At 34.1% G+C, this 13,976-nt stretch overlaps 1 protein-coding gene across 2 annotated transcripts in view; it reads right to left on the bottom strand.

Annotated features, from left to right (window-relative positions):
• Nucleotides 1–1,958: 1,958 nt before the first annotated feature.
• Nucleotides 1,959–13,976, bottom strand: part of LOC306865286 (dihydropyrimidine dehydrogenase [NADP(+)]-like) — a 189,160-nt gene continuing 177,142 nt past the window's right edge. For both annotated transcript variants that reach the window (XM_079409817.1, XM_079409818.1), the window contains 3 exons: nt 5,541–5,687; nt 5,294–5,434; nt 1,959–2,955 (listed from right to left, as the gene is read on the bottom strand). In XM_079409817.1, the coding sequence (XP_079265943.1) occupies nt 2,785–2,955; nt 5,294–5,434; nt 5,541–5,687 (459 nt within the window). In that variant the 3' untranslated portion in view covers nt 1,959–2,784. The remainder of the gene's footprint in view (nt 2,956–5,293; nt 5,435–5,540; nt 5,688–13,976) is intronic.

Below are 13,976 nucleotides of genomic sequence, written 5' to 3'. Positions count from 1 at the left end.
ATTTTTGAGTGACACTTCAATTGTAAGGTTCAGACAGTCAAACAGCCATGGAAAACTGAAAAAAAAAAAATATATATATATTTATTTATTTATTGGGGTAAAGTATGAGCTGATATTTTTCATTGCAACATTATAATTTTTGACAATTAAGCATATTCTTATTATTTTAACATGTAATTCTTATTATATTAATCTATATAAAATATGTTAATATATAATATTTTTGTAAATAATATTCATATTATTTTTTACAGTATTTTCTTTTAATAGTTTTAACAGTTTATTTGAGTTACTCGTAATTGTCAAAATAATGTTAATTATAATGTAATGTAATAGGCTAAAATTTTGCCTGTTTTCTTTTCATTTGAACTATATCTTTAGTGTCAAATGGTCATGGAGAATTGAACATACACATTGAATTTTTGGGAAAAAGTGCATGTAAATACAGTCTACTGACACACAGATACTGCACGGGTCTTTCAAATATTAAAAAAGCAGCCTAGTGGATCATCATTTAAATTCCACTCTGACTCTTGGCTCAAATCCAGACATTAGACAATGGATTGAAATTAAAGCCAAAGCTAATGGGAAAACATGCATGACAAAAACCTCACGGTTAGCCATGTTCAAGCTGCGTGACCCTCGCCCGCCACAGAGTGGATACAGCTGTGACCTGAACAGAAGAGCAATGTTTTTCAGAACATCATTAACATTAATGGAGGTACAATCAATCAAAGATTTTAATCTCAAATTGTTTAATATTCCATTCACCTGAACACTTCAAACAATATTTCTGTGGCCGCCTGTGAATCCTGATAAGTTGGCCATGGAGCTAGTCGGCAGAATGCATTAATTAATGCGTTTGTTTGCAGCAAGCACAATTATGCCGTTGTTCAGCGTGTACTTTAACAAGCAGACAGGACTTTTTAGAAATGTCTGGCTGCCGAAGAGAGCGCTAAGGCCAGCACCCTCGTCATCTCTGCAAAGGAGACACGTCAGCACACCCCCACGCTCCGCCGCCGTTGGCTTAATACGGCACTGATGATCGTTTGCACTGGCCTCGAGTTCACACCACTGGTACGAGATTGATGCCATGTTGATTTTTAATGATGTGCGCTACGACGCAAGCGGAGAAGGGGGGCGTCTCGCATCCTGCACTGCGACCATGCAAAATGTCATTCTAATTATCTCACCAGCCAGCCAATGAGGAAGTAAACATTTACACTAACCTGTAACCCCTGAAACCAAGACTTGGGGCCCGCTTTCAGAGTGGAACCCGATTTATTGGCAGACTCTGATCTGCCCGGCGACTAATCAAACCAGCCAACAGCGTTCGGTTTCCACCCGTCTGTAAACAACACAGACTACGTGACATCTACATAACAAATATGAACTGCCATTCTCGTAGGTGAACGCGCGAGACCTCAATTATTTCAGTCTCCTTCAAATGTTTTTCATTGGTGTTGTCGATGTGCAGGTTGCCCTCATTAACCCCAACCGTTATTACAGTATTAATACAGTACATCAGGGAATTGCTTACAATAGTCAATAGTGCTAGTCAAATAAGATTGACAACAAGAGTTTTTATTAATATGCAAGACCACAAGTGTGCAATTACAGATAAGCACATATCACTATAAGTAGGCTTAGAGATAAGTAAATTATTAGGCAAAAATCTGATAGTGTTACAGCTGTATGAAACAAGAATCTGAGTGACATTTTTTAATATGTATAATTTTTAAGCCAATATATCTGAAAATAACCTGAAATATTTTTCATTGTAACATTACTATTATTGTCAATTAAGCATATTTTGCCCATAATTCTCAGAACTTTAATATGAAAAAAGTAACACAAAATCTATATATAATTTATATAATTATTTTATATATTTGGGTAAAGTATGTTTTTTTTTTTTTGTCAGTTAAGCATATTTTATTATTATTTTTTTATTTATTGGGGTAAAGTATGGCTTGTATGTGTGGTACGGGTGGGCCGTGTATTTGTAGAGATAGAGGTGGTCAGACTTGACCTTTTGGGTCCAAGATGAATAACAGCTAGTCTTCATCTCTAATGTCTGGAAATAGTCATAGATGACCTTTACTCGAAATGTTCAGCATATTACTGAGGTAGACCGGCTCTCTAAATGACCCTGTCCAGATGGCTAATGCAATCAAAATCAGCCATATTTGTTATTAAGGCTTTGAGGGAAATAAATACAATTCATGTCAATTAGGTAACTACTACTTCAGGTTTAGTTGTAGAAGTATACTGGCTTTTTGCATACAATATAGCATGTATAACATCAAACAAACCTTTTCTAATCATCATATGTTATGGAAAACAACAACGAGTGTGATTCTGAGCCCAACCATGCACCATTCAATTAAAATCCATTCATTTCCTCATTTCCCATCAGCAGCTCTTGTATATGTGATTGCATTCTGTTCTGGATGTAGTGGACGATCCATCATTGTGGCTCTTGTTAAAGGATACGCGCGGTCTTCTCACATCTGCATAAACAGCCAGATTCATTCCCATCAGCCCTCCGAGAAAGAGAGGCAGGAACTTCACCTCGACAAATCGCCTCGCTATTGTTTCAAAATAACACCCCCTAAGATTATTTCTGGATAATTGGCTCCTGAAAATAAGGCAATTATTTTTTTTAAATCTAATTATTTGCCTCCCCCCTCTACAACAAAGTTAATTCTTCACACTGCAATTAGCGAGTAAATAAGATATATATAGATATATATATATATTTTTTTTGTCTGGGGTTTTCTCTCAGCACACAGGCTCCACGGCTTGAGGGAGGCCTCGCTTTGGCACGTAAGGTGTTGTCCTGGCAACCATCTTGATGCAGTCGATGATGGGGCAGACGCTGAGGCACAGAGTACAACCGGTGCAGCTGTCCTGAATCGTGGGGAGATGAGTCTCGGGGTCAAACACAATGGCCTGCCAGACACAGAGACATTAGAATCATTATATCCTCACCAGGGGCGACAACCTGCTACAACTGGACGTCACACAATACAAACGCAACAAAGACTGTGCCGTCCCACATTTATTCTCATTATCGTAATGCAAAAAAAAACAATGACCTATTTAAATGGTATTTATATGTAATGGCAGTATTTTTAGTATCTGCCTTTCAATGCTTTAATTTTAACAATATAATTATATTATTTTATGATAATATAAAAATGACAAACATATAAACATTGTAAAATATAATAATATAATATACAAATTTCAAAGCTGATGTATTATTAAAATGTAAATCGTATGTATACATCATGATAACATTTGTAGTATCTGGGTTTTATTTTAAGCTGGTTTAAAAAAATATTATTTATAATAATATTAAAATCATTATTTTACTGTAATAAAGTACACAATTACTCTACTAAAGTGATGAAATGTGAAGCAAATTATTTTTCTTATAAGAAAAACTAAAATTTTAAGCTGGTTTAGAAATAATAATGAACAACAACAATAAATGTATTATTATTATTAATAAAAAAATATTTATTTCTCTAATAAAGTACAAATTACTGTATTAAAGTGAAAATGTAAAGCAAATTATATTTCATTTTAATTAAAAACAATTAAGCTGGTTTATAAACAATTAAAAACAATAAAAATACATTTATTATTATTATTATTAAAATAACTATTTTTGCTGTAATAAAGTACAAACTTACAAGTAATGAAAATGTAAATAAATAATTAATAATTAAAACCGCATAGCTAAAATTTTAAGCTGGTTTAGAAATGATAATTAACAACAACAAAAAAAAAAAAAAAAAAAAAAATAATAATCAATAATAATAATAATAATAATATATATATATATATATATATATATATATATATATTTTTTTTTTTTTTTTTTTTTTTTTTCGAACTGTTTTAAATTCATTTTAAATCCATTTTTAAATCATTTGAAACATTTTGAAGTTTCTGTTTTTATTGTGATTATTTTTTAATATGATTATTTTACTTCCTTTTATGTAAAGCACTTTGATTTACCATTGTGTATGAAATGTGCTATATAAATACACTTGCCTTTCCTATATGTATTAATTAATAATAATAATAATAATTATTATTGTTATTTTACTGAGATAAATACTGAATTACTGTAATGAAAATTTTAAACAAATTACCTTTCATTTTCATCAAACTCAAAGTTATTGCAACATTACCAAGAATTCGAGAGGGAAATTTGTATAGTTGTCTTAAAAAATGTCACAAAATGAAAAATCTTGAATGGGCCTAAAATAGGCTTCATTTCCTTTATGCAACATATAACTTTTTATGTGAATACACTACAGAGAAGAGGAAGGAACGCCCATCAATCTAAACGTTATATTAGACTGTTAAAACAATCTGTACAATGCTGTGTTTGTACAGCAGGAAGATTAGACATTATTTTAGCAGGTGGAATCGAGTACGGCACCTTTTCAAACATAACCGGATTGCTGCTAGCGCGACAGAGTGCTGTTTTGTATTGCTTGATGGGCCACCTATTTGATCATGACACATTATGTTGATGAATGCTCCTCTATATTAGAAAGCATTAATAATGTGTAATTCCTCTTAGAGATCCACTCACAGACAATGAGCGTCACTGTGAACAATTACTGCTTTGATAAAACCCGCACTCTACTTCATCAATACCCTTATGATAAATTGCAAGGGACATTTATTTAACAGGAGAGGGTGAGATGAATACTTTAATAAAACTGTCAGAGGCATCCCACTTGCCGTTCTTCTGCAGGCTGAAGCACAAGGGGACATCGCAGTTTTCAGCGCTAATATTCATTACAGTCTCTAAAGGGAAAATCAGGTGCGCTAATGAGATGTCTTTAGCCTGCCAGTAAGAGGCGCCATAGCAGCACTCGTTTTTTCTATTTTAATTGGCTTTTTTGCCACTTTTTATGCATGTTTGTCAGGGTAGAACCATAAATATTGCTATATTGGTTTTAGTTTAGTATTTGGTATAGCGGTTTTAGTATTGACTTCAGTCTTACAGAATGCTAAGCATGTGTGCTAACCGCTAGGCTACATTTTTCATTGTTTTTGTTAACATAAGCCATATTCTGTTAGCTATAACTGAAAACCACTGGTTGTTGAGAGCTGGAAATGGTTCTTTCTCAGTTTTTAAAGGACTAGCTGAAGTCTTTGAGCCCTGGAGAGGCCAGGAGCTGTAACTGAACAGCCAGAGACTAGGAGCTATGGGTTTGTGTGGGAACAAACAGGCAGTGGGCGGACGGAGGGAGGTTCGTACCTGGTATCCAGCGTCGTTACAGGTCATGTAACACTTCCCGCAGTTAACGCACATCTCTGGATCGATCAGAGCTTGCACTTGCTCCTCAATGTTGAGCTGTTGATAGGCGCCGATGTGTTGCAGAGCTTTGGCTATCACATCCTGAGTGTAAAAACATATGGCAACTTCAGACCAAAGGTCTTGAGGAGAGAAATGGATTCTGTGGTTTAACGATATGTAAGCAAGTGAATAATATAATTAAACCCACTTTAACTCTTGGCACAGGACCCTTGGGAGTGTAAACTCTCGTTCCTTCTGTGGAAACAGTGTCGTCACTGAAGTCTCTCAGTCTCTTTTTGCGGTTTGCAATCGCTTCCTTCTTTTCCTGCAGGTATGGGCCAAAACTGGGTAGACACTATTGGGGAACAAGAAACAAACAGAATTAATTGCACACACTGACATTTTAGCCAGTGTTGTTATTGTTAACTAAAACTATTTTTTTTAAATAGTAATTGAAATAATGGTGGAATAAAATATTAAAAGCATGAAAAACATTAGATGAAAAAAAGCCCCTCTGAAAAAAAAAATAGACGTTGCTTTGGCATCTACAGCAACTTTAATATAGCATTAAGTATAATATACTACTACTACTAATAAAATATTCATAAATACTATAATAGTACACACTGTAAATAATGAGTAAGTGTTGTTGTTGTTGTTGTTAAATCTAAAACTATTAACAATGGTTTTTTTTTTTTTTTTTTGCTGGTATAAAATAAAATATAAGTATGATGATGATGAAAAAGTAATGAAAAACCTAATTAAACAAAAATAGAAATGTTGCCTTGGCATCTAACTAAAATTAAGTTACAATAATATTAAATAATATATTATTATTGTTATTATTAATACATTAATAAATAATATAATAGAACATTTTAAATAATAATAAGTGTTAATAATTCAATAATAAATAATAACGAGAGTTAAAATGAATATATATATATATATATATATTTATTTATTATATGAAAAACTAAAAAAACTAGAAAAAACATGTTGGCTTGGCATCTACCTTAAGCCTAATTGAATTAATTAAAAATATAAAAAATAAATAGAATAATAAATATTATTATAACTGTATAAATAAAGTAATTATAATTATTATAATAATTGTAAAATATTAATACATACTATAGTAGTATAAAATATAAATAATAATAATAATATATAGTATATATGTATATATACTTCTATATAAATAATATTAAATCAACACTGTTTGATGAAGGAATTATGTTAAAATATTAAAAAACAAATAGTGGCATTCTTTGTGGTCCTCGTTCTTCTCTGGACATTTGTTATACTATATGCTCTCCAAAAACAGATGCCTGATATCATTTGGTGATTTGTTTGCATATTCTTTGAGGTAACCAATTATATTTCCTGTCATACTCAATTACGTTGAATTGTGAAGCAGGCTCTTCCTTTCACGCAGTGCCATGTGTTCTCCTTTAAGATGCTCTCACCAAGGAGATGGGTATTTACGCTTACTAGTGATTACTGATTCACTGGGCTTCAGATGCCATGTGTGCCAAAGCATGAGCGCCGCGTCCCTCATTAGACCATCAGAGAAGTACACACGCTCACAGGAGAGCAAAACAAAGGCATTAAAGACACACGCTGCTCCCTTCTGAGGAGTGGCTACTCTTTTTCATCCTTGAAAATTAATGAGATCCCTTCTGTCAACACACAGCGGTTTAGAGTCTAATCTGCTCCGGGCTTAACCGCTTTCATTCCACGTGGAGGTGAGACTTCAGGTTTGTGGCGTTTTGAGCGAGGCTATGTTTTAATGTTAAAAGAAAGAAAACTTATTGGCAAGCACGCACGATCAATATTGCATCCACGGCCCCCGAAGCAGCTGCGCACGTTGTTGAAATCGCTTGTGCATAAAAAGTAAAATGAAAACTGATGTAGGTCACGCAGAATGATTTCTGAGAGATTATTGTCCTTGGTTTACCACTTTTGTATCTTTTGAAGGCCCTGTACTGTAAAATCATGCAATATATTTGCAAAAATATTCATTTGCCATTCAGGCTTAAGACATTACCGTGGCGACGAACAGGGATTGCCAGCTCGCATAGAATTGTGGGTGGAAGATTCTCCCGTTGATGGATTCAGCGGGAGTGTGTCGACAGGAAACATGATCTCGGCCACTTCACACACTCTCAGTGAGCATCTCGAAGAGAACTGGGACGGCTTTACTTATTTGATTCTCCGAGCCAATTCTCACCGTGCTAGAAAAACCAGGTCTTGGCAGCGTTTTGGAATATGGTAGTTGATTTTTTTTGCTGGTCTATGGTGGTCTGCCAGCTTTACCCATAGGATTTCTACACATTTTGGTGGTTCTATGTCAGTAGATATTCAGGGCCAATCCAGTCTCCTTGGATGAATATGGAGAAATCTTCTGATTAAATACTGGAATATTAAATACTATTAATGCTGAAATTTTACATCTGTCAGGTGTCATTTTCATGAAGTAAATCTTTACATTTTACTGGAGATAAAACTATATTTTGAAAAAGTTGACAAACATTAAAAAAAACAAAAAAACTAAACAAAAATAAAATTAAATAAAAATGTGTTATATATAAATATATAAAACGGGTTTTATCTGCTAGGTATCATTTTTATGAATTTTACTGGAGATAAAAATATATTTCAAAAAAGCTGACAAACAAAACTAAATAAAATAGATAAATTATATTATTATAATTCTTTATATATAAATATATTTATTTATTTGTTTGTTTAACAGTTTAATTTAATTTATTATTTATTTTTTACCAAAATTGCAAAAACCCATCAAAACTGAAAACTTATGATTTTCAATGAAACACTTTTTTATAGACATTGATTTTTCTTTTTTTTTTTTTTTTTTAAAGAAGGACTGTAAATTACATATTTCCAGCCATTTCCAGGTTTTCAATGATTGTGGGAACCCTATGATAATCTAGAAAAGTATCTAACATATTTAAACCAAATCCATCATGGACTTTCCAAAAGACACATAGCATATGAATGTGGAGTTACATAATCTGCATATAATGGACAGACATCATGTCCTCTAATCACCAGAGTTGAATATATTACAGTACATGTGAAATCATTTACATCAAAAAGCAAAAAAGCAAAATTAAGTGATTAATCATGGTTTTGATAAACAGTTACAGTAGAAAAATATCAATTTGCTCAGTCAAAGTGACATGGACATCTCGGGTCCCTCCTGAAATCCAATCCAGCGTAATAGTTCAGAGATTTCACACAAATGCTAAATTAACACTGTCAATGCCAGACAACGCTCCCAGTACTTTACGTTTCCCACACCGCCTTGCACAATCTCCCTGCATTACTGTCATAGAATGTATGAGGAGGGCCGGTGGCCCGTATGGTGCAGGGGGAAGGAGGGCCGCATCCCTGTCGCGTGTTTAAGTGGAGCAATACCTGTTTGCTGTGATTTCCCCAGACTGTCGTATTCAAGGCAATTTGGAATGAAAGGATTCTGCATGCTGCAGGAGAGGGATACTATTAGCATACTGGCAGGCAGTTTGTCTTCGCCCTGCTGGGGACGGGGTCGCTGCACAGCTCCACGCGGCTGTTTGTGATATCGGGTGAGCAGGATGAACAGATATAACAATGGGACACGACACCACAACTGTGTGACACACACCAACCTCATTTAACTTCACACACTAACACACAGCAACACTAAAGAGAAAGAGGGTGGGTATCATTCAAACATCTGGGCTTGGTAAGATCTAGACTCTTATGCTCACCAAGGCGCCATTTATTTGATCAAACATACAGTAAAAAGTTTAAAATATCTGTTTTATATTTTAAAATGTAATTTATTCCTGTGATGGTAAAGTAGAATTTTTAGCATGATTACTCCAGTATTCAGTGTCACATGATCCTTCAGAAATTATTCTAATATGCTGATTTACTGAACAAGAATAATTTCATATTATTATGAATTTTGAAAAAAGTTGTTCTGCTTAATATTTTGATAGAAACAGTTACACTTTTTCAGGATTCATTGAGGAATGAAAAGAACATGATTCATTTGAAATATAAAACTTTTGTAACACTTATACAAAAATAATAAAAAGTATTATTTTCTTTCAGGGTAAAAAAAAGTGATTTACAGTCAAGCAAAAGTAAATAAAAAATTATTAAAATATTAATGAAAACATCTGTAGTCTGTATAAATGTTTTAAAGTCATATATATCCAGTTTAAAAATATATGATCAGCTATAAATTGTTTTGTGAGGACAATCTCTAAAAAAACTTTTTAGAAATCCTAATTAAATAACATTATAAATATCTTTACTGTCACTTTTGATCAATTTATCTTGCAAAATAAAAGTATTTTTATAAATAAAATTCTTACTGACTCCAAAGGTTTGAATGGTAAAACAAATAAATAAAAAATAAATAAATAAAAATCTAAATAGCCTCTCAACAAGAAAAAGTCAACCCAAAAAATAAAAACTGTTAACTCGAGTTTATGTCATTCCAAGCATGTAGGACTTTTTGCTTTTGCAAAATGCACATGTTGAAAAATGTCCCAGTATTTTCAATATTTCTCCAATGTTGTTTTGGACTTTCATTACTCGGACAAAAAGAGTTTTTCAAACATTTTTCAAAGCATCCTTTTTTGCTTTCCAAAGAATAAAGCAAATCATATGACATGAGGGTGAATAACCGATGACAGAGAGCTCATTTTTACATGAACTATCCCTGTAGCGCTTGATGCCAAACCTGGGAAACATGCATCACACAACCACGTTCCAGATCAAACTACAATCAGATCTAAAGATACTCCACATTACAGTTCATGAGAAGCCACCAGATGACATTTCTTAGCCAGCGAGTTAGACTGTGCATTTGAATATCGTTTTTCATCACATATACAAAATAAAACATTCATTTAGTGTCAGAGTGGATGTCAGCGTGATAGCTGATCAAAAGATGTTAATCTTTCGCTCATCTGATTTCTGCAGACACAGAGAGCGAGTGTCAAACAACAAGTCTGAAGGTGAAAAACTCAAAAGACAGGCAGTGACAAGGCTACCTACATGAAAGAGCGATGCAGGTTCAAAGCAGAGGCAGTCGTTTCCCAGCCGAGCACTTCATACGATCCAACTATTAAACCTTATTGCTCTTTCAACTGCTCATTGCCATTAGGAAAAGATATCAACTCATGAGTCAAAAATAAAAGCCATAAAGAATGCTATAAACAACCCTGAAGCACAATAATCGTGTGATTTATCCGCACTCAACCACTGCAGAAGGCTATAATTAAATATGAAAACCTAAATTTATCTCAAGAGTGTTCAACCCTCATTAATTTGAACCCAGGACAGCACAAAGTCTTTTACAACCACACTGTTTTTCCTTCATCTCGTTGCTGTTTCTTCATGACACTGCGAGAGGCTTTCGGGTGAACCGACGTAAACCGCAGACGGAGAGGGGATGCCCTGGGAGACAGAGAAAGTTAAGACCCCGGCCTCGGGTGTGACTCAAAGGGAGGAAGACATTCTCTTAAGCTCATTAAGGCAAAGCTTTCGACTCCAAACTCCCAGCATGCTGTGCATCATCCTCGCTTATTTGTTGTGTAATAATTTTGTGGCCTGCTATTGAAAAGTCATCGAGCTGTGTATGGTTTAATGAAAAGTAGCCTACCGGGTGACGTCTACCACCCTACATGCTAGTCCTGTGTCTTCAGCTATCAGAGACACTCTCCTAATTGGATGCATTGTTTTTTTTTCTTAATAGTACACACACATTTTCTCACTTGTACCGTCCTCTCAAATTTGTAAACAACACATTGCACACATAAACTGAGAAAAGATTAATTTAGCTGACACACGGGCTGCTTGATTCAACTTATTGTCATCTCTTACATTGTCATTGATACAAATTTTTTAATGAATTATTATTTTATTTTTTTTGATGTTCAAATCATTGTGGATAATGTTAAAATAAATACAAATTGATAAATAAATAAAATAAATAGGTGGTCATAGTGGTCATAAATAAAATAAAGTATAAATATTACAGGACAACTTAAACTTAAAAAACAAATGAAAATTTGAAATGTTGCCTTGGCAACTAACTGAATTACTAAAACTAAAATTAATATATATTAATAGTGCGAGTATTAATGAAATACACTAAACACACACACACACTTATTATGAATATAATTAATTTATACTATATAATTAAATGATACAAATGACAACAGCACTATTAGTAAAACTGAAAGCATAAAAAGCTATGTAAAAAAAAATAATTAATTGTAATAGTATATAAATTAAAATAAAATACCAGTTAAAGATTTTCTCTAATCCCAGCTACATATGCAAAGACAACTATAAGAAAGACATTTTTTATTTCCCTAAAAAGTGCAAACACCAAAGCATTTTTTAAAACATTACTTCAGCATCTTAAATGACCCGACAACAGCAACACTGGCTTAACCAATAGTGTGAGTTTAGGGCAGGGAAATCTGTTTGACCGACCAATGGCAGATGAGGATGTCTTCTGGAAACCAGGGGCACGTTCAGGCTCACACTGGTACCCAACGTTTTGCTCCGGTGTCTGGGTTGAACGACATGTTTCCTGGAAACGGTGTGCAACTGAGTTTGAGATACGTTTTCTCTTGTTTGGTGGGTGTGTCAAAAAAGTCAGCCCAATCAGCAGCAACGTGTATATAAACCACGCGGTATTAAAGAGACAGATCACACAATGGGTCCAAGTGAAGTCATTTAATATGTGTCCGCTGCAACTCAGTATACGCAACAATTGAAGATATTAGAAGACATGTTTGTCGTAAGAGTTTTATAGTAACATAGCATATCAACGTTATGATGATGAATTTGTAAGTAAATGTAATTAACATCTAAATAAATTCACAAGAGCAAGTATATTGTTTGCACGTTTATTTACATTAAAGGCAAAATAACTGAAATAATAAGAGCACAAGTATAGATCTGGAACTTCTAAGTCTGTCTAAATATGTAATAATTGCAATGTATTCTGGTCCATATCCTTTCCTTAGGACGGTGTGCTAGACACTGATTAATGTAACATAAAAATACTATACATATTTATATATTTTGCTATTGTATTGTGGAGTGACACTTAATAATAAGGTCATATAGATCACAACACAGTCTCGGAGGTAAGAAGTGGATTATCCTTCACCTGAAATTTCTTTTCATCCTAAAATGTGAGACAAATGTTGGATCCCAATAATTAGGAACCACAGTTTCCACAAATCCCTTCACTCCATTGGGATGTTCTCTTTTATTCTGGATGGCAGGGGCAGTGACTGTATTTTGCAGTATTAAACGTATTTATACCGATTTCATCAGGCTCAGAAAATTCTTCAAAAAGAACACAAAGAATGATCTTCTCAGCTGCTGTAGTTGCAACACTTGCGTCATCAGAACAAGCTGTTCAACGCACCACCGTTTCCGTTTAATATACGTTTTGCACCGTTTTTTAGGGCTGAACGCAGCTATGTTTTTATAAAAAACTAAAACAGCTAATATAGCTAAATATATTTGATTAATATTCACCACAAAAGTCCATATGGCTTTATGTGTGTGTGTCACACACACACACACACACACACACACACACACACACTCACACACATCTCTCTCTCTCTCTCTCTCTCTCTCTCTCTCTCTCTCTCTCTCTATATATATATATATATATATATATATATATATATATATATATATATATATATATACATACACTTTATAAAACTTTACAAAACTCATTACAAAAGAAATAGAACTCATGACCTCATAATTATGAATCATAACGCAGAGCAACTACTAAATGCACTTAAAACTATGTACTATATCTGGATTTTATGCAGATATAAAATTGATGTATACGTAATGGCCATACATTTATTCAGTGGTAATTTAGCGTCCAACCCTTGCTTTTAGCCCATCACACTTTTGCAACCTCCCTGAACAACGCTAGCAGTGTGTTATGCATTGTGATTGGCCAGCGTCTCGTGGGTCAGATATGAGAGAGGGCTAATGAAAGACCCCATTGAGCAGTCGGACAATCGCTCGGCAATAACATTACATCTTCACTCTGGCCAGGCGAACAGGGCTGCGGCCGGCTGAGTCCCTTCATATTTAATGTGCACTAAAGCAGTGCTCTAAACTGTTCTCCACTGGCCCGTTCACAGCTCTATGCACAAATGACCCCATATGTCACCTAAAATAAACATGATTCCAATCGAGCGGCTAGATTACAAGATGGGATGGTTTTGAGGGGGAAATGCTCTTAAAGATAAAGTGTGTGATTTCTGTGCCTCTAACCAAACAGAATAGTAAAAATAATGAACGTGTTCAAACAGGTTTCCTGAACACTTCATTTGTCATCGGTTAGATCTAACAGATCTCGTCCTAAACTGGTTGAGCTAGTGTTGCTGGGTTACGTTTGTTGGGATGTTCAAACAAACAGTAATTTTTTTTTTGTCTTTGCATATTAAGCTGGGATATAAGGAAGTGAAATAAATACATACATAACAGACCTCACATAGTGCTTCCTACATTGACATATTTATTTAATTCACTGAAACAAGACATTATGGCACAGCGTACT

Source organism: Barbus barbus, assembly GCF_936440315.1.
Source record: "Barbus barbus genome assembly, chromosome: 46".
NCBI lineage: Eukaryota > Metazoa > Chordata > Actinopteri > Cypriniformes > Cyprinidae > Barbus > Barbus barbus.
Note: the sequence above shows the minus strand (reverse complement) of the source record. Positions and strands in the feature narration are given on the sequence as shown.